The 21,033-nt window shown below is 37.3% G+C and overlaps 4 protein-coding genes across 4 annotated transcripts in view; all 4 read right to left on the minus strand.

Annotated features, from left to right (window-relative positions):
- The window catches only part of Cbr-dhs-24, a gene marked incomplete at both ends in the record, with an annotated part of 5,016 nt that extends 2,427 nt beyond the window's left edge, over positions 1–2,589 (minus strand). The window contains 3 exons of the mRNA XM_045241112.1: positions 264–383; positions 1,847–2,012; positions 2,495–2,589. Coding sequence (XP_045091356.1) covers positions 264–383; positions 1,847–2,012; positions 2,495–2,589 — 381 coding nt within the window. The remainder of the gene's footprint in view (positions 1–263; positions 384–1,846; positions 2,013–2,494) is intronic.
- Positions 2,590–2,899: 310 nt separating this feature from the next.
- CBG24517 lies at positions 2,900–6,203 on the minus strand (the record flags this gene model as incomplete). Its single annotated transcript, XM_002648286.1, has 5 exons — positions 2,900–2,977; positions 3,834–4,001; positions 5,029–5,199; positions 5,795–5,899; positions 6,087–6,203. 5 exons carry the CDS (start codon positions 6,201–6,203, stop codon positions 2,900–2,902), a joined length of 639 nt encoding a protein of 212 aa, XP_002648332.1.
- Positions 6,204–7,322: 1,119 nt separating this feature from the next.
- Positions 7,323–13,946, minus strand: Cbr-gly-4 (the record flags this gene model as incomplete). Its single annotated transcript, XM_045241113.1, has 8 exons — positions 7,323–7,499; positions 8,406–8,639; positions 9,311–9,392; positions 9,438–9,530; positions 9,927–10,245; positions 11,217–11,748; positions 13,256–13,468; positions 13,833–13,946. The coding sequence occupies 8 exons, from the start codon at positions 13,944–13,946 to the stop codon at positions 7,323–7,325; spliced, it is 1,764 nt and encodes a 587-aa protein (XP_045091357.1).
- A 3,916-nt stretch (positions 13,947–17,862) lies between these two features.
- The window catches only part of Cbr-fars-2, a gene marked incomplete at both ends in the record, with an annotated part of 8,613 nt that continues 5,442 nt past the window's right edge, over positions 17,863–21,033 (minus strand). Inside the window, 4 exons of the mRNA XM_045241114.1 lie at positions 17,863–17,928; positions 19,691–19,900; positions 19,979–20,075; positions 20,628–20,782. Coding sequence (XP_045091358.1) covers positions 17,863–17,928; positions 19,691–19,900; positions 19,979–20,075; positions 20,628–20,782 — 528 coding nt within the window. The remainder of the gene's footprint in view (positions 17,929–19,690; positions 19,901–19,978; positions 20,076–20,627; positions 20,783–21,033) is intronic.

Here is a 21,033-nt window from a genome sequence, read left to right on the forward strand (position 1 = left end):
AGCTCGAATTGTCGTGAAATTCGATGCATTGTCGGGGTGTTTGCAGACCAGACACCACATTTTACGACAATTTGAGCTAGACGGCTGAAAATTGGTTTCCCGGGGTAAAAAGTGATAGGGAACTCGTTTTTGATAGTTTCAAATCGAAATTTTCAGTTCTAAGAGGTGAAACAGTTTTCGAGCTCTAATGGGTGAAATTTTCAGAAATCTCACCTTGTTAACCTGTCGCTCGCTCTGCATCATCGCCGCGTTGTGAACGATGCCGTCGATTCGATCCAACTCGAATTTCCCTTTGGACAGCTTCTGGACGAACGTTCGGATACTGTCGAAATCCTCGAGGTCGCATTGGCGGCAGTAGACCTGGAAATATGGGGGATTTTAGGCTTGTTTTAGGCTATTTGCGGGCCAATTTAGGCTAATTTTGGACATTTCTAGCCTAGGGTTTAGGCTGTTTTGGGCCATTGAAGGCCATTTCAGGCCGATTTCCGACTATTTTCCGACAATTTTGAACCATTTTTCCGGCCGTTTCTAGACCAATTTCAATGATTTCTGGGACATTTTAGGTCGGGCTTCGGCCCAATTTTCGGCCTGGAATGGAATTTTCAGGCCGAAATCCAGATGACCGCGTTCTAGACTGCTTTCAGGCCGTTTCAAACCGATTTTTGGGATCATTTTTAGCCATTTTCAGCAATTTCCGGATTATTTTAGACCAATTAGGGTCATTTTCAGCCGTTTTTCATGATTTTTGGGTCATTTTCAGCCGTTTTTCATGATTTTTGGGTCATTTTCAGCCGTTTTTCATGATTTTTGGGTCATTTTCAGCCGTTTTTCATGATTTTTGGGTCATTTTCAGCCATTTTTCGACTATTTCTGACCTGTTTGTTGCGCGTATGGGCGTGGCCTAAAAAGGGGCGGAGCCTAATTTTGCTAAATCTTTTTAAAAAATCCCAAAAAAAGGCCTAAAATCATCCATTTCCAATCGATTTTCTTCAAATTTTCTAGAATCTAAAACTGGGCGGAGTCTATAAAAAGGGGCGGAGCCTAATTCCTCAAAATATCAAAAATAGGGCTTAAGATCCTACATTTTTGCCCACTTTTCCTCGATTTTTCTCGTCTAAAAAGTGGGCGGCGCTTTTCAAAACAAGGGGCGGAGCTTACTATACAAAGAGGGCGTGGCCTAAAAAAAGGGGCGGAGCTTAATTTTGCTAAATCTTTAAAAAAAATTCCAAAAATAGGCCTAAAACCATCCATTTTCAATCGATTTTCTTCAAATTTTCTAGAATCTAAAACTGGGCGGAGTCTATAAAAAGGGGCGGAGCCTAAAAGGGGGTGGAGCTTAATTCCTCAAAATGTCAAAAACAAGGCTTAAGATCCTTCATTTTTGCCCCAATTTTCTCGATATTTCTCGTCTAAAAAGTGGGCGGATTCTATAAAAAGGGGCGGTGCTTACTATACAAAGTGGGCGTGGCCTAGAAAGGGGTGGAGCTTAATTTCACTAAATCTTCAAAAATCCCAAAAATACGCCTGAAATCATCCATATTCAACCGATTTTCTTCCAATTTTCTAGACCCTAATAGGGGGCGGAGCCTATAAAAAAAAGTGGGCGGAGCTTCGGGTGTTTAATTCCTCAAAATATGTCGCTTTGAGTCTATTTCAATAATTTTTTCGGGCATTTTTTTTATGCTTTTAGGGCTATTTTAGGCCAATTTTCGGCTTTTCTAGACCATTTCAGGCCTAATCTAGGTCATTTTCAGCCGTTTTTCATGATTTTTGGGTCATTTTTTGACGATTTTCAGCCATTTCTAACCTGTTTATTGCGTGTATTGAGTACGATATCCCTCCGCACTTGTACACACTTCTCACGATTCCTGCATGCCATAATAACGCGGGCATTCCGTTTCGCCAGCTCTTCAGCCGTCGCTTGTCCGATGCCCGACGTCGCGCCCGTCACTATGTACGTCTTTCCGGCCAGATCCTCGTGCAGATCGTATTTCGTGCCCGATTGGGTCGAGCTGCAAGGAATACGGTGGTTTTCGGCATGAGCAATTGACAAAAAATCGAGTTTTCCGGGTTGAAATGAGCAAAAAATCGATTTTTTAGGTATTAAAATAAGCCAAAAATCAATTTTTCGGGGTCAAAATGAGCTAAAATCGGGTTTCAAAGTTTTAAAATTGAGCCAAAAATGCCTTGTTTTAAGGTCAAAATGAGCCAAAAATTGCGTTTTCGGGTGGTCAAAATGAACCTGAAATTGAGTTTTTCGGTTTAAAATAAGCCAAAAATACCTTTTTTAAGGTCAAAATGAGCCAAAAATCAATTTTTCTGAGTCAAAATAAGTCAAAAATCGAGTTATTTGGCTGAAAATGGCGATTTTTCTACCAATTTTCAGCTGAATTTTCAGACGTTTTTCTGTCAATTTCAGCCGATTTTTCATGATTTTTAGCCCAAAATTTCCATTTTTTTTTTTAAATTTCCAAAAATCACCCCCCAAACTCACTCCCAAATGTGATATCCACCGTAAGCCAGGCCGAACGCCGAGAATCCGACGGACCACGGAGACGTCAATCCCTGAATTAGGCGTCTTCCAGCCATTTTTGAAACCCTAAATTCGAAATTTTCGGTGTCAAAACAGTCTAAAATGGCTAAAAAATTCAGAAATTTAGAGAAAAAAAATACATAAAAATTCCAGATTTTTGAACTGAAAATCGTCAAAGTTCGCCTAAAATTCGGATTTTTTGATTCATTTTTCAGGAAGAAAAAATCAATAAATTACCATCTAAATTACATATTTTAAAGGGGAAAAAAGGGCGAAAAAAATCAACAAAACCAGTAGAAAAATTGGGTGGAAAATAGTCGATAATTGGGGGTAATTAACGGGGGTAATTAACTAATTAACAATCAATTAGACGAGTTTTTTGGCTTCGAAAAATCCGCGAAGATGACGCATTTGCCAGGCACCAGTCAGAGCCAAGACGACCACCTGAAATATCGATTTTTAGGCCATTTTAGACCAATTTCAGACCGATTTTTGGCCATTTTCAGCCTTTTTCAGACCATATCAGGCCGATTTTGGTTCATTTTCAGATTTTTTGGACCGATTTGAAGCCATTTCCAGCTGATTTTTGACACTTTTAAGCAAATTTTGGGGTATTTTAAGCCATTTTCAGTCATTTCAGGCTGATTTTAGTAAATTTCAGACCAATTTTGGTTCTTTTAGGCCATTTCAGGCAGTTTCAGACCGATTTTAGGCCATTTTTCAGCATTTTTAGACCATTTTCAGCGATTTCAGACCGATATTGAGCCATTTTCAGCTTCGTCAGAAGAAATTAGCCCATTTTTTCAGGTCATTTTGAGCTATTTTCAACCATTTCAGGCTTATTTTAGGCAATTTAAGCCCGGTTTTAGGCCATTTTCAGCGATTTTCAGCGATTTTCAGCCATTTAAAACTGATTTTTGACAATTTCGGACCGAGTTTCAGCAATTTTCGACCAATTTTAAGCAATTTTTCAAGCCATTTCCAGCTGTTTTCAGCCATGTTCAGCCCCTTTTTGACAGTTTTCAGCTAATTTTGGGGGGGGGGGGGCAAATTTTCGAAAATTTCAGACCGATTTTGGAGCACTTCTGAGCATTGAAAATACCAAAAATCGCGTCTGAAAATTCTGAAAACACGACAGAATGCACAGAAATTGAATTAATCGGCTTTAGGACCATTTTAGATCAAATTTAAGCCATTTCAGATCGATTTTGAGCTATTTTAAGCCATTTCCGACCGTTCTAGTCCCAGTTTAGGCCTTTTTTAACGGATTTTCGGCCATTTTCAAAAGCAAAATCCATACCTGAGCAATGGACCAGTAGAAGACACGAGAGTTGGTGGATTCCGACGTTTGACGGAATCGCTCCTCACGATATCTTTGATAATTCTGCTCTTTTGTGATTTGATCCACTTGGTCGAGGAGTTGACGGATACGCAGCTGCAGCTCGTTGAGCTTGTCTTTTTGGGCAATCTGGAACAGGATTTTTGGGGTTTTTGGCTCATTTTAGACATTTTTCGAGGCCAAAAACCTCAATTTTCACACTTTGAAACCCAAAATTTCAGTCTGAAACTATAAAAAACGAGTTTCCCGTGCTTTTTTGGCCCTGGAAATCAATTTTCAGCGCTCTAGCACAAATCGTCGTCAACTCTGGTGTATGGTCCGCAAACACCGGGACAAAGCATCAAATTTTACGACAATTTGAGCTAGAGAGCTGAAAATTGATTTCCAGGGGTGAAAAATGTCGGGAAGCTTGATTTTGATAGTTTAAAATCGAAATTTTGAGTTTTAGGCGGGGAAATCTTAATTTTCTAAGTTACAGAGCCAAGATTCCGCTTCGAAAACATCAAAATCGAGTTTCCCAAGCTTTTTCAGCCTCGGAAACCAATTTTCAGCCGTCTAGCTCAAATTGTCGTAAAATTAGGTGTCTGGTCCGCAAACACTGGGACGAAGCATCGAATTTCACGACATTTCCAGTTGGAAGGCTGAAAAATGAGTTGTAGGGATAAAAAATGATGAGAAACTCGTTTTTGATAGTCCTAACTTTTTAAATTGAAGTTTTAGAATCGAAAACCCGGATTTTCAGATTTCCAAAATTTCAGATCTCAAAATATCCGTCTGAAAATGTTGCAAATGAGCTTCCCATGCCTTTTCACCCCGGGAAATCAATTTTCAACTCGCTAGCTCAAATTGTCGTAAAATCTGGTGTCTGGTCTGCAAACACCGAGTAGATCCCAGTGTTTGCAGACAAAACGCCAAATTTTACGACAATTCGAGATAGAGAGCTGAAAATTAGTTTCCAGGGGTAAAAAGGCATGGAAAGCTTGATTTTGATAGTTTAAAATCGAAATTTCAAGTTTTAAGGGGTGAAAATTAGGTTTTAAAGCCAAATTCCATGAATTTGGATGCATTTTTGCCCAAAATAGATCAATTTACGCTTATTTTAGACCATTTCCGGATCATTTTAAGCGTGAAAATGCCAATTTTCAGCCCAAATTACCTGTGCATAGTCCTGTGCATGGTCTCCAGCCTGAATATCCAAATGCACACGTAATTGTGCTCCATTGAACCACGCGGTGCTGTTCGAATAGATACAAATGATGTGCTCTCCCGGGGTGTTCGATGTGAATGTGAAGCGTCCTTCGGCAGTGTACAGTTTCGACAGAATCACCTGGAAATTTGAATTTTGGACTGAAAAAGTTGGAAAATGGGTTTTCAGGGCAAAAATCTCAAGCTGAAACTTTCGAAATCTAGATTTTCAGACATTTTCAGCCATTTTAGGTCAGTTTCAGGCCATTTTCAGCCAGTTATAAGCCTTTTAAAGCCATTTTTGACTAATTCAGGGCCAATTTCAGGCCATTTCAATCCATTTTCAGCCGATTTTAGATAATTTTAAGCCTATTTTTGATCATATTAGGACGATTTTGGACCATTTTCAGCCATTTTAGACCGATTTTAAGCCATTTTGGGTCATTTTAATCTATTTCAGACCATATTTGAGCCCATTTATTGGACAATTTTAGTCCTTTCCGAGGCCATTCTAGACCAATTTTGGGCCTTTTTTGAGGCCATTCTAGACCAGTTTTAGGCTTTTTTGAGGCCATTCTAGACCAATGTTAGGCCTTTCCGAGGCCATTCTAGACCTGTTTTAGGCCTTTTTGAGGCCATTCTAGACCAATGTTAGGCCTTTTTCAGCTTATTTTCAGCCAATTTTGGGTCTTTTTCAGTCTAAAAATGCGGATTTTCTGCCATTTCTCAACACTCACCTTATCCTCTGGATCCTTGACCTCCACATGCATTCCAATATTCGGATAGTCACCGTATCCCTTCGTATTTGGATCATACAGTTGGACTTTGTAGTTTCCGGTGACCTGGAATTCGAATTTTGGGGTTTTAGAGTCAAATTTTGTCATTTTCAGCGATTTTAGAGCCAAAAAATGTGATTTTCAGCCATTTTTAAAGCTAAAATTCGTCATTTTTGATGATTTTCGAGCACAAAAAAGTTCAATTTAGGGTCATTTTAGCTCATTTTTCTCCAATTTTCAGCTTAAAACTCACCATCGTCTCGTCTGGAATTTCCTCGATGAAGCACTTCTTCTCAGTTTCAGCAATATGGAAGTAGAGAGAATTGACGGTGGTGGCCAGGCCAAGAAGTGCGACGATGAGGAGACGCATTCTGAAAATGGAAATTTTGGGATTTTTGGGGTTTTTAAGCAGAAAAATAGAGCTGAAATAGGTTGAAAAAAACCGAAATCATGAAGAATTCAAAAATTATCGATTTTAGGCGTTTTTCGCGAATTTTCTGGAAATTTCAGCGTTTTACAGCATGCTGAAACGATTCTTACACTGAAAATTGCAAAAAATCCGATTTTTTAAATTAAAGCGAAAAATTATTTTTGCCAAAATTTTCAAATTTAACGAATTTTCGAGATTTTTTCAGACTTCCAGACTCAAAAAAAGCTGAAAATCTGGAATTTTCAATTAAACAAAACTGAAAAGCAGCGAAAAAAAAATTTTTTTCAGAAAAATTAATTTTTTACAATTTTTCCAGATATTTTGTAAATTTTTGGCTGAAAATAACATTTCTAGAATGTATAATTCAATATTTTCACTGAAAACCACTCGAAAAACTATTTAAAACACTGAAAAATTCATATTTTTCGAAAAAATCATTTTTCCTCAATTTTCATCAATTTTGCATCATTTTCACTGGAATTTTCGCTGAAATATGTTGAAAAATCGATGAAAATCGATTTTTTGACCTTAAAATCAAAAAAAGAAATCGAAAAATGAGCAACAACGAAGAAATCCGCCGAAAATCCGACCTCAAAACGTCCACGTCGTACTTGGTCCGCAAACACCGCGCCCGCGTACCGCTGCACAGAACCTGACGACAATTAGGTCGAATTTGGGCGGGAATCCCGAATATTCGAATTTCAAAGCTAGAAAATCGATTTTTCGTCTATTTTTGATCATTTTTACTCGATTTTCTTGGTGAAAAAGCCGAAAACTATAATTTTAAAGCATTTTATTCGATTTTTGAAGTCAAAAAAGTCATGTAAATACAATTAAAACATAGAAATCCGTAAAAAAAGAGTGTGCAAGTAGATGGATAAAAAAAGGCAAGGGGAGATTTTTCAGAGGAATTTTTAAGTGGGAATTTCGAGGGAGAAGGCAGGAGAAAAGGCACATTTTAAACAGGAAAATTAATTTTAAAAAATTAAAAAATCACAGGAAAATTTTTTTAAAAATTCAACAAAAAATTTTTAACTAAAAAAGCGGGAAATTCAAAGTTCAGGACTCGAAAGTCTCCAATTTCTCGAAAATCCATCGCTGCGCTCCGTTTTTGACATCGCAATGTGATCCGAAAATTTGATATTCTGAATTTGGCGATTTTTGGGTTACTGTAAGACACATGCCACCCTGTGTCAACCATCCGTTCTTCTCGACGACCATTGTGTTAGAGCGGAGCTGCAAAAATTGAATTTTTAAATTTTTTTTTCGAAAAAAAATTTTTGTTTGAAAATTCAAAAAAAATTAGATTTCGAAATTTTTTGGCTGGAAATTTTCGCCTGAAAACATCGAATTCGAATTTCCCATGCCGTTTTACCCCGGGAATTTTTTTTCAGATCGCTAGCTCAAAGTGTCGTAAAATTCGATGTTTGGTCTGCAAACACCACACCGAACACCGAATTTTACGACAATTCGAGATTTAGCGCCGCAAAAATGGTGTCCAGGTGTACAAAAGCACGGGAAGCTCGATTTTGATAGTCCGGAACCCCTAATTTGAAATTTTAGACTCGAAAAGCTGTATTTTCAGATTTTTCAAATTTTCAAACTACAAAATTTCGGTCTGAGAATGTCAAAATTGAGTTTCTCATGCTTTTTCACGTTGTGGCATCAGTTTTCAGCTCGCTAGCTCGAATTGTCGTAAAGTTCGTTGTTTTGTCTGCGAACACCACACCAGACACCAGATTTTACGACAATTTTAGCAATCGAGCTGAAAATTGGTTTCCAGGGGTGAAAAATCATGGGAAACTTGATATTGATGATCCTAAACCCCTGAATCGAAGTTTTAGGGTCGAAAAATTGGATTTTTCAGATTTTCCAAATTTTCAGATTTCGAAATTTTAGTTCGAAATTACGAAAAATGGAGTTTCCCATGGTTTTTTACGTCGTAGCATCAATTTTCAGCTCGCTAGCTCAAACTGTCGTGAAATATGGTGTCTGGTCTGCAAACACCACACCAAACACCAAATTTGACGACAAATCGAGATATCGAGCTGAAAATTGGTTTCCAGGGGTAAAAAGTGACGGGGAGCTCGATTTTTGCAGTTTCAAAGCCGTAATTTTAATTTTAAGCCTCGAAAAACTCACATTTTCACACTTCACCATCACAACATCCTTCTTTTCCGCTGAAAAATCGAGGCACATCTGGCTAATTGCGTTTTTGAAGGTTTTCGTCAAATCATCAAAAATCCATTCTTGATTTCCGCCGGTCCCGTGGCAGGCGAAAAGGGCGGGGGCCTCATTTTCTTTTCTGGCCATCGAATCCAGGCATAAATGGCCGATTTTCATTGGAGCGATTTGCCAGGCGTCTTTTTGGGAACTCTGGAAAAAAAAATCGAAAGTTTGCATTTGAAAAATAGCGGTTTTCGAACTAAAGACAGTGGGAAATTTGAGTAAAACCAGATTTTCAGACTTTCAAACCCCAAATTTCAGCTCAAAACTATCAAAATCGAGTTTCCCATGGTTTTCTACCCCTGGAAACCAATTTTCAGCTCTCTAGCTCAAAGCGTCGTAAGGTATGGTGTCTGGTCTGCAAACACGCCGACAATATACAAGACCTTACGACATTTCGAGTTAGAGAGCTGAAAATTGGTTTCCCGGGGTAAAAAATCATGAGAAGCTTGATTTTAACGGTTTCAGATTGAAATTCCGTGTTTGAAAGTTGGAAAATCTCAATGTTCAGAGATGAAATTTCAGTTTTGGGACTTGAAAATGTCGAAATCGAGTTTTCCATCACTTCTTACCCCTGGAAACCAATTTTCAGCTCGCTAGCTCGAATTGTCGAAAAATTCGGTGTTTTNGTCAAGTGTTTGCAAACAAAACCCCGACCTTACGACAATTCGAGCTGGAGAGTTGAGAATTGGCAACCCGGGGATAGAAGATGAGGGAAACTCGATTTTGGACTTTTTAAGCACAAAATTTCAGTCTAAAATGCGTGAAAATTGAGATTTTTCCTCTAAAAGCCCATATTTTATCGAAATAAAAACCTACGCCAACTGCGGGTACACTGTATCCAGGTACCATTTGAACGATTTGCACTGTAGGCGGTCGCGAATCGCTAATCGATCGCCGATACTGGAAATTTAAGAGTTTCGAGCTGAATTTCAGCCAAAAACTCACTCTCCATAGTTCACAAATCTCGCCGATGGCACATTTTTCAAATATATGGCCTTGTACTCGTCCATCCAGACTTCTGCCGCGCGGCGGGTGTTTCTGGAAAAAAGTAAATGCTTTTGGCTGAAAATTTGGGCTGAAAGTGTTTTTGAGACCAAAATCTGAAATTTTCAGCTGTAAACGGTCAAAATTCCGGCTTGAAACTATCAAAATCGAGTTTCCCATGACTTTTTATCACGGGAAATAATTTTCAAGCTCGCTAGCTCGAACTGTCGTAAAGTCTGGTGTTTTGTCTGCAAACACCAGACAATGCATCACATTTTACGACAATTCGAGCTAGCGAGCTGAAAATTGGTTTCCAGGTGTAAAAAAGGTCGGGGAACTCGATTTTGATAGTTTGAACTTGAAATTTTGAGTTTTAAAGGCCGAAAGACCATTTTTAAGACACATTTTGCCCAATTAAGGCCCATTTTTCAGATTTTCCAACAATCTCACTTCTGAAAAACGTTGCCCGAACCGCCGGGGAACGTATACTGATGCTTTTTGCGGAACACGTGTCCGACACGAGAGCACGGTAGGATCTCGAGGGATCCTCCACACTGCCAAACGCGGAATGACATCTCCAGATTCTCGCCACCCCATACTTCCATATCCAGGTCATAGGTTCCCAATTCCTCGAACCATTCCTTGGAAATCGCAAAAAGCCCTCCGGCCATCGTTGGGGACTTGATTGGAGCCGTCGGATGGGCGTGACGGTCTTTTCGGAGCTCTTCGTTCATGAATTCCCAACGGAATACGAGGGTCCAGTCGAATCCTGGAAAAAACAATTTTGAAATCGATTTGGCAGTCTTGAAACAATCAAAATGGACATTTTTGAGCCCAAAGTCTGAAATAATTTGAAAATGAGCAATTTCGACCACTTACACTAAAAATTCTGCTTTGAAACTATCAAAATCAAGCTTCCCATGGTTTTTTACACCTGGACGCAAGATTCCAGCTCGCTAGCTCGAATTGTCGTAAGATATGGTGTTTGGTCCGCAAACACTTTGACAATGCACCATATTTTACGACAATTTAAGCTAGAGAGCTGAAAATTAATTTCCAGGGGTAGAAAAGCATGGGAAACTCGATTTTGATATTTTCAAAGCTTGAAAATGAAGTTTCGTTTGTCAAAATCGAGATTTTCCAGATTTTCAGCCTTTCAAACACAGAATTTTGGTCTGAAAATGTCAAAATCGATTTTCCCATCGCTTTTTAAGTCGGGAAATCAATTTTCAGCCCTCTAGCTCAAAATGGCGTAGGGTCTGGTGTTTCGTCTGCAAACACTCTGACAATGTACAAGGCCTTACGACAATTTGATCTATCAAGCTGAAAATAGGTTTCCAGGGGTAGAAAAGCATGGGAAACTCGATTTTGGCATTTTCAAAGCATGAAAATGAAGTTTCAGCTCTGAAAATTGAGATTTTCCAACTTTCAAACCCGGAATTACAGCTTGAAAATGTCGAAATCGTGCTCCCCGCGCTTTTTTTACCCCCGAAAAACCTATTTTCAGCTCGCTAGCTCGAAGTGTCGTAAGATCTGGTGTCTGGTCTGCAAACACTCTGACAATGTACAAGATCTTACGACAATTCGAGCTAGCGAGCTGAAAATTAGTGCCCAGGGGTAAAAAATCATGGGAAGCTCGATTTTGGTAGCCTCTGAAAATCAAGTTTCACGGTCGAAATCGGTAAATTTTAAAGTTTTTTCAAGAATTTGCGTCCCAAATTCAGGTTTTTTCGACCGTACCTCCCCTCAAATCCGCACTGGCTCCCACATAATTGAAATTATCAACGTTTATCACATCGATAATCGGCGCGACCACTGCCTTCGGGTTCTCGGCGATCCGACTGAGCAATGGCTCCAACCACTTCTGATTACACTCGATGTGACTGTCCAGAAACGTCAGAATCGGCGCCTGAGCCACCTGTGCGCCTTTAACTCTCGATCTAATCAGTCCCTCTCGCTGATTATTTCTCAGCACTTTGATTTTTTCAATTTGAGCCAGCTCTTTTCCAATTTCCACGTCTTCTGAATTGTCATCAACGAGCACTATCTCCATGAGCAATGCCTCTGGGGACATATTGAAAACAGAGAATACGGTACGTAGCAATGAGCTTCTCGCCTCGTTGTGATACGTGATGATTACTGTAGTTGGTCGCATTTCGTACTTGGAATAGTCAACGTCCCGGCAGGGCGCTTCTCGAGAATCCGGAATGTTCCGGGTGGGATTCAACGCGTCGCTGGCTTCTTGATTGAACGAATTCGCCTTGTATTTGTCCTGAAAATTGCTTTTTTAGCTATAAAAATCCAAATTTTCTGCCATTTTCAGCTAGGAAATTGCCCAAAGATCACATTTTTCGACCCCATATTTCTGAAAATTGGGCTTTGAAACTATCAAAATCGAGTTTCCAATACGTTTTTACCTCTAGCAGCCCATTTACAGCTCGCTAGCTCGAATTGTCGTAAAATTCGCTGTTTGGTGTGGTGTTTGCAGACCAAACACCAGACCATACGACAATTCGAGCTAGCGAGCTGAAAATTGGCATCCCGGGATAAAAAAGCATGGGAAACTCGATTTGAGCATTTTCAGACTGAAATTCTGGCTTTGAAAGTGTGAAAATCTTAAAAATCTCGATTTTCACTCATAAAACTCCGGTTTCGGAGCTTGAAACTATCAAAATCGAGTTTCCCATCACTTTTTACTCCTGGAAATCAATTTTCAGCTCGCTAGCTCGAACTGTCGTAAAGTCTGGTGTTTTGTCTGCAAACACCAGACAATGCATCACATTTTACGACAATTCGAGCTAGCGAGCTGAAAATTAGTGTCCTGGGGTAAAAAAGCATGGGAAACTCGATTTTGATAGCTTCAAACTCAAACAATACAGCCGAAGGGTCGAAATTGGTCATATTTTCAGAGTTTCGGACCTTTGAAAAATTCGGCTTTGAAAACTAACAAAATCGATTTTTCCATGATTTTTTACCCCCAGAAACTAATTTTGAGCTCTCTAGCTTGAAATGTCGTAAAATATGGTGCATTGTCGACGTGTTTGCAGACAATACACAATATTTTACGACAATTTGAGCAAGCGAGCTGAAACTTGTTTTCCAGGGGTAACAAGGCACGAGGACATCGATTTTGGCACTTTCAGACTGAAATTCTGGGTTTGAAAGTGGGAAATCTTGAAAATCTCGATTTTGACACAGAAAACTCCAGTTTTAGGACTTGAAACTATCAAAATCGAGTTTTCCATGATTTTTCACACCTAGACGCTGATTTTCAGCTTGCTAGCTCGAATTGTCGTAAGATCCTGTACATTGTCAAAGTGTTTGCAGACAAAACACCAGATCTTACGACAATTCGAGCTAGCGAGCTGAAAACTGGTTTCTAGGGGTGAAAAGACATGGAAAACTCGATTTCGATGGTTTCAAAGCGAGATTCTGAGTTTTAAGACTAGAATCTGCCAGTTTCAAGTCTAGAAACTCAAAATTTCGATTTAAAATTATCAAAATCGAGTTTCCCATATTCTGTTACCCCGGGAAGTCAATTTTCAGCTCGCTAGCTCAAAATGTCGTAACGTCTGGTGCATTGTCGGCGTGTTTGCAGACAAAACACCAGATCTTACGACAATTTGAGCTAGAGAGCTGAAAATTGGGTTTTATACGTAAAAAATCATGGGAAGCTCGATTTTGATAGTTTCAAGCCGTGATTTTGAGTTCTAGGGCTCTAATTCTGGATTTTTCTATCTAATTTTCAAGATTTTTGACCAAAATTCCCCAATTTTTACCTCTCCCTTATGCCATTTCCCCTTATTCAAGAATTTCTCGACATCAAAATTCTGCCACGTCACACCGGCTTCTGTCCTCTTATGAATGGTGGTGTCCTCAGCCAAATCGATCGTTGGAATGGGCGGAGCCTGTTTTTTCAGCCGATTTTCGTCGTTATCCATGGAGCGCGGTTTGATGGCGTCGAGGGGTAGTGGAGGGGGTGGATGGCCTTGCTGGAATTCGTTTTTCAGCTCGAAAAATTCGAAAAAAAAAATTTTATTTGATTTTTTTTCTGGCTGAAAATTTTCAGACAAAATTTCTAGTCTGAAAATCGAATTTTAGACTCAAAGTTCTTGAAAAAATCGATTTTTCCAGTCATTTTTATCCTAATAAAACATAATTTCAGCAAAAAAAATTTTTGGAAAAAAATTTTTTTTTGATTTTTTTTGGCTGAAAATTCTCCGACAAAATTTCTAGTCTGAAAATCGAATTTTAGACTCAAATTTTTTGAAAAAATCGATTTTTCCAAAAATTTTCATCCCGAAAATCCTAATTTTTCAGGAAATTTTTTTTTTCAAATTTTCAGCCAAGTCTCACATTTTTCAGCTCGCTGGAATTCGTCGATTGCACATAAATGAAGGCCAGCACGAAGAGCCAAACAACGGCGAGTACGGTGCCTACCGTACGCATTTTCAGCATTCGAGGCAGCATTTTTTTTTGTGAATATTTTGATTATAATGGCTTGGCGGGAAATCTGGAAAATTTGAATTTTCAGAAAAATTTTTTAAAAATTGTTTTTTTTTAATTTTCGAAATTCGTCAAAAATCCAATTTTAGATACTTTTTTTTGTCTGAAAAACGGCTGAAAATGCTCATTTTTAGGTGATTTTTTCAGATATTTTTCAGCCAAATTTTTCTAAAATTTTGAATTTAATATATTTTTTTCAAATATATATATTTCTGTACTACACAAAAAATGAAAAATTGGGACACAATAGGCAGCAAAAAAGGGGGAAAAATCGAGAAATAGAGAGAATTTTCAGGAAGAGAGACGCAGAGAAAAAATTGAGGAAAATTGAAGAAGGAAATTCGATATATTTCTTTCTTTTTTTTCCTTTTTTCTAGTTATAAAAAATTTGAAAATTCAGAAAAAAAATTTGAAAATTCAAAATTTCAAAATTTCAAAAAAAATTACTGAAATTCTGAAATACAGAAAATCGGAAATTCAGAAATTCAAAAATTCAGAATCTCAGAAATTCTGAGATTCAGAAATTCAGAAATTCTGAGATTCTGAGATTCAGAAATTCAGAAATCCAGAATCTCAGAAATTCTGAGATTCAGAAATTCTGAAATTCAGAGATTCAGAAATTCAGAAATTCAGAATCTCAGAAATTCTGAGATTCAGAAATTCAGAATCTCAGAAATTCTGAGATTCAGAAATTCAGAAATTCAGAGATTCTGAGATTCAGAAATTCTGAGATTCAGAAATTCAGAAATTCTGAGATTCTGAGATTCTGAGATTCAGAAATTCAGAAATTCAGAGATTCTGAGATTCTGAGATTCAGAAATTCTGAGATTCAGAAATTCAAAAATTCAGAAATTCAGAAATTCAAAAATTTACTGAAAAAAAGAAAATCAGGAAGTTATGAAATGCAGAATTTCAGAAATTCAGTAATTCTGAGATTCTGAGATTCAGAAATTCAGAAATTCAGAAATTCAGAAATTCTGAAATACAGAAAATCGGAAATTCAGAAATTCAAAAATTCAGAATCTCAGAAATTCTGAGATTCAGAAATTCAGAAATTCTGAGATTCTGAGATTCAGAAATTCAGAAATCCAGAATCTCAGAAATTCTGAGATTCAGAAATTCTGAAATTCAGAGATTCAGAAATTCAGAAATTCAGAATCTCAGAAATTCTGAGATTCAGAAATTCAGAATCTCAGAAATTCTGAGATTCAGAAATTCAGAAATTCTGAGATTCAGAAATTCAGAAATTCAGAGATTCTGAGATTCAGAAATTCTGAGATTCAGAAATTCAGAAATTCTGAGATTCTGAGATTCTGAGATTCAGAAATTCAGAAATTCAGAGATTCTGAGATTCTGAGATTCAGAAATTCTGAGATTCAGAAATTCAAAAATTCAGAAATTCAGAAATTCAAAAATTTACTGAAAAAAAGAAAATCAGGAAGTTATGAAATGCAGAATTTCAGAAATTCTGAGATTCTGAGATTCAGAAATTCAGAAATCCAGAATCTCAGAAATTCTGAGATTCAGAAATTCTGAGATTCAGAGATTCAGAAATTCAGAAATCCAGAATCTCAGAAATTCTGAGATTCAGAAATTCTGAAATTCAGAGATTCAGAAACTCAGAAATTCGGAAATTTCAGTAATTTTTCACCCTAGAACCTATTTTCAGCTCAAAAATAGGTTTTTCGAAAAATTAAATTTCAAATTTTCCAAAAATTAAATAATTCAGAATTTAACCAATTTTTCAGAGCATTTTCAGACTAAAAAACACTTGAAAATCTCAATTTTTCCACAATTTTTTACTCTAAAACACTATTTCTAGCTGAAATTTAAAGAAAAAAAAATATTTTTTTACTTAAAAGTTTTTTTTTTTTGGAATTTTTTTTCCAAATTAATTTTTCGTAGTGACTGGCTGGGATGTGTGTGTCATGCTCCGGGTGGTGGTCTGGAAAAATCAATTAATTAATTGAATTGCTCATTTTTTGAGGGGAAAAATTGGAAAAATAAATTTTTGAAAAAAAAAGCTGAAAATCGTGATTTTTTTCGCAAAATTTTGAATAAAACATTTCGAATTTTTCAGCCAAAAAAATCATGGCGATTTCAGATTATTCTTAAAAATTGAAAAAAAAAATTAAAGTTAAAAAGTACAGTAAGATTATTGGTTAGAGAACCGAAAAACAGAGAAACCAAGGTAGAAAAGCGTTAATTTTGACAAAAAAAAACTATAAAATTGAAAATTGTAGAAAAATATTTTTTAAAAAAAATCAATTTTATCAACAAAAAAATATTTAGAATTAAAAAAAAATAAAAGAAAAATACAACTGAAAACACTCTGAAAATCTACAAAAACTACAAAAATTCGAATATTGGGAGATTTTTGGAAATTTAGGATTTTGGAATTCTTTAAGTTTCAAAATTTATGAATTTCCCAATTTTTTGAAATTTTTCGAATATTGACAAATTTAAAACTCGGAAATTCAGAAATGCAGAAATTCAGAAATTCAGAAATTCAGAAATTCAGAATTTCAGAAATTCAAAAATTCAGAAATTCAGAATTTCAAAAATTCAAAAATTTAGAATTTCAAAAATTCAGAAATTCAGAAAATTCAGAATTTCAGAAAATTCAGAAATTCCAGAAATTCAGAAAATTCAGAAATTCAGAAATTCAAAAATTCAGAATTTCAGAAATTCAGAAATTCAGAAATTCAAAAATTCAAAAATTCAGAAATTCGGAAATTCAGAAATTCAGAAATTCGGAAATTCAGAAATTCAGAAATTCGGAAATTCAGAAATTCAGAAATTCGGAAATTCAGAAATTCAGAAATTCGGAAATTCAGAAATTCAGAAATTCGGAAATCGGTTCTGAAACTCAAAAATGAGCATTTTAAGCCTAAAAATCGTAAATTTCCGCTAAAATGAGCATTTTGAATTCAAAAAAAAATGGATATTTTCGGACCAAACCCCTCAAGAAGAAGGAGAAGGATGTATTTTATAAATGAATGTTTATTTATTCTCTCTATCTCTCTGCGTCTCTCTCCTCTCTCTCTCTCTCCATTGGAAACTAAACACTCGTGGATGCTCCTCTGCGAGCCGCAACCAGCCAGAGCAACAGAGAGCAGTAAAATTCTCCTTCTCAATGTCTCTGCGTCTCTCTCCCTCTCTCTCTCTCTCTCTCTCTATTGAGGAATTCAGAAGAAAAAGAAGAAGGGAGGAGGAAGGGTCATCAATTTTAAAGAGCCCGAGAGAGAGAGAGAGAGAGAGATAGAGAGAGAGAGAGAGAGAGAGAGAGACGCGGAGAAATAGGGAAAAATGGGTTATGAGGAACAGGTGACGCATTGGGAGCCGGAAAAATGTCCCAGAAACTATTGAAATGGTCCTAAAATCGTGAAAAACGGCTGAAAATGAACCGAAAATGGACCAAAAATCATGAAAAATGGCCATTTTCTGAGCTTTTCGGTCGTTTTTAAGGGTTTTTGAGGACATTTTTCGAGCCTAAACCAGTCCGAAATTTCGGAAAAATAGTCTGAAAATGTCTAAAATTCGTGAAAAATGCCAGAAAATCGCCTGAAAACACTATAAAAGTCAGAAAACTGTCAAAAAATCTGGAATTTTCAGCCCTAAACCCACAAAAAAAAATCCCAATTTTAAGGCTCAAAAAAAAAAACTGAAAAATCCCCAAAATTTCGAATTTTCCTAAAAAAACGACTATCTACGCTACAAAACAACCTATGACACCACACTAATATACGCCTACATACACACCCAAATGTGATAATAAGAAATTAGAGATAACTGAAAAGCGAGAGACGCAGAGATAACCGGACGAGGGGGGGGGGGGGGAGGGTGGCACTAGAGTTCATCATCAGTGTGCTCTTTCTTATCATCGCAAAACGACTCCATACGTCGTTGATAGGGACTGTTCGATTTGCTTGTGGATCACGTTGACCTGAAATTCAATAATTAATGCAAAAAAAAGGGAAAAATAGTTAATTTTGAGCTGAAAATGTGTCAATTTCTACATTTTTTCGACCATTTACACCCAACATTTGGGCTCCAAACTGACAAAAATTGGCTTTTTCTACCTTTTAAAAGTCGGAATTTCGCCTTGAAAATTAGATTGAAATCCAGAATTAGAGCCTTAGAACTCAAAATCACAGCTTGAAACTATCAAAATCGAGCTTCCCATGTTTTTTTACGTATAAAACCCAATTTTCAGCTCGCTAGCTCGAATTGTCGTAAGATCTGGTGTTTCGTCTGCCAACACGCCCACATGCACCAGACGTTTCGCCATTTCGAGCTAGCGAGCTGAAATTGACTTCCCGGGGTAACAGAATATGGGAAACTCGATTTTGATAATTTTAAATCGAAATTTTGAGTTTCTAGACTTGAAACTGGCAGATTCTAGTCTTAAAACTCAGAATCTCGCTTTGAAACCATCAAAATCGAGTTCCTTATGCTTTTTTACCCCTACAAACCAATTTTCAGTCCGCTAGCTCAAAGTGTCGTAAGGTGTGGTGTCTGGTCCGCAAACACGCCGACAATGTACTAGATCTTACGACATTTTGAGCTAGCGAGCTGAAAATTGGTTTCCTGGCGTAAAAAATCATGGGAAGCTCGATTTTGATAATTTCAGATCGAAATTTTTGGGCTGAAAATCTGGAAATAGCGAAAAAGAAGTGCAAAAAATCCAATTTTTCATCTTATATGTAGCTTATTTTATGTTGAAAAAGTGAATTTGACAGTTTCATCACTTTTTTTGTTTTTATAATCTTGTCAGAGGATGAGCAATTGCTCAGCTTTAAATTAGCCTCTAATGATGAGCAATAAGTGTAAATGACAGATTATGATGGATTGGGAGGCATAAGGATGAGCAATTTCTGAATCTGACAGATTAAAACGTTGTAAACAAAAATCTAAAACTTCGAAATTCCAACAAAATCCAAAAACGCTGAAAAATGTATAGAATCTTTCAAAGAAAAAAGGGGCGGAGCTTAGCTTTTTCCCCAATTTTTGGAGCATTATTTGGAGCATCATGGAGCACTCACTACATATCGTGTCTCAAGTGGATCTTCTTTTCGAAAAAAAATTTGGAGCATCTTTTTTTTTTTTGAGAGCTCAATGAGCATTTCTCCCATTTTTTAGAAGGAAAAATGTCAATTACCAGATTTTCAGATAACAAATTCGAGCTGAAAATATCGAAATCGAGTTTCCAATGCGTTTTTACCCCCGGAACCCGATTTTCAGCTTTCTAGCTCAAAATGTCGTAAGGTATGGTGTCTGGTCTGCAAACACCACAACCATGCACCAAACTTTACGACAATTTGAGATAAAAATCTGAAAATTGGTGCTTAGGGGTAAAAAGCGATGGGAAACTCGATTTTGATAGTTTTAGCTGGAATTTTTTGATTTTTAAAGGTGGAAATCTCATTTTCTGGAAGACAGAGCCAAAATTTCGAGCTGAAACTATTGAAATCGTGTTTCCCATGCTTTGTTACCCCGGAAACCAATTGTCAGCTCTCTAGCTCGAATTGTCGTAAAATCTAGTACATTGTCGACGTGTTTGCGGACCAGACACCATACCTTACGACAGTTTGAGCTAGCGAGCTGAAAATAGGTTTTCAGGGGTGAAAAACCACGGGGAGCTCGATTTTAACACTTTCAACTCGCTATTGTAAGTTCTAAAGGGTGAAAATTCAAATTTCCCTCACCTCCTCTTTCGTCAACGCCTTCTCATGACTACGGTAGACGATACGGTAGGTCTGGCTCTTCTTGGCCTTCTTTTTGTTCTCAAATTCGTCGGTTAGCTTGACTTGTTCCACTAATTCCCCTCCAATCGTTCGAATCGTATCATAAACGTCAGATGTCATATCATTGAACTCTGTGGAGTCCGGTAGGAAGAACGAAATGTCGAAAATTACCTGAAAAATCGGATTTCAGGCCAAAGAATCGGCTTTTCTAGGCCTAAAAATGGGCCCACGGCCTATTTTGAGCCTAACCTGTGGATGCGCACTAATCTGCTTGTATTTCACATCCTCGCCCGGCTGTTTTCCAGCGAATTGCGACAAGAATCCAGTGTCTTTGGACCAGAATAATCTGGAAAAAAAGCATATTTCAGCATTTGGGAATCAAAATTCGGGTCTGAAAGTGCGAAATTCGAATTTCCCATGCCTTTTTACCCTTGGAAACCAATTTTCAGCCTTCCAGCTCGAACTGTCGTGACGTCTGGTGTTTGGTCTGCAAACACGCCGACAATACACCAGATCTTACGACAATTGAATCTAGCGAGCTGAAAATTGGTATGTAGTAGTAAAAAAGCATGGGAAACTCGATTTTGATAGTTTCAAACCTTGAAATTGAAGTTTTAGTTGTCAAAATCAAGATTTTTTAGATTTTCAGATTTTCAAACCAAGAATTTCAGTCTGAAAATGTCAAAATCGAGTTCAACGTGATTTTTTACTCTTGAAAACCAATTTTCAGCTATCTAGCTCAAATTGTCGTAAGGTATGGTGTCTGGTCTGCAAACACGCCGACAATGTACTATATTTTACGCCACTTTGAGCTAGCGAGCCGAAAATGGGTTTGTTTCTAGGGGTTTAAAGACGCGGGAAATTCAAATTTTTGGGTTTCGAAGCTCAAAAATCGCACCTAATATCCGGAATTCCATACAAAACCATCGCAATCCTCTCCAGACCGATACCAAATGCCCATCCGATTTTGTCGGTGACACCGGCGGATTCCAGAAGCTTCTGCTCCATGATTCCGCAGCCGAGCACTTCCAACCACTGGCCATTGTAGAATACCTGAGAAAATTTCAGATTTTTTTTTAGATTTTCAGATTTTTCAACTCAAAATTGAGAGTTGAAAATTGCGAATTCGAATTTCCCATAATTTTTAGGTCGGGACATCAATTTTGAGCGGATTTGAAGAAAGTGTCGTAAAATATGGTGTTTGGTCTGCAAACACCGAATTTCACGAAAATTCGAGCTAGCGAGCTGAATATTGGTTTCCAGGGGTAAAAAGCCATGGGAAACTCGATTTTGATAGTTTCAAA

This window comes from Caenorhabditis briggsae, assembly GCF_000004555.2.
Source record: "Caenorhabditis briggsae AF16 supercontig from assembly CB4, cb25.NA_176, whole genome shotgun sequence".
NCBI classification, from domain to species: Eukaryota; Metazoa; Nematoda; class Chromadorea; order Rhabditida; family Rhabditidae; genus Caenorhabditis; species Caenorhabditis briggsae.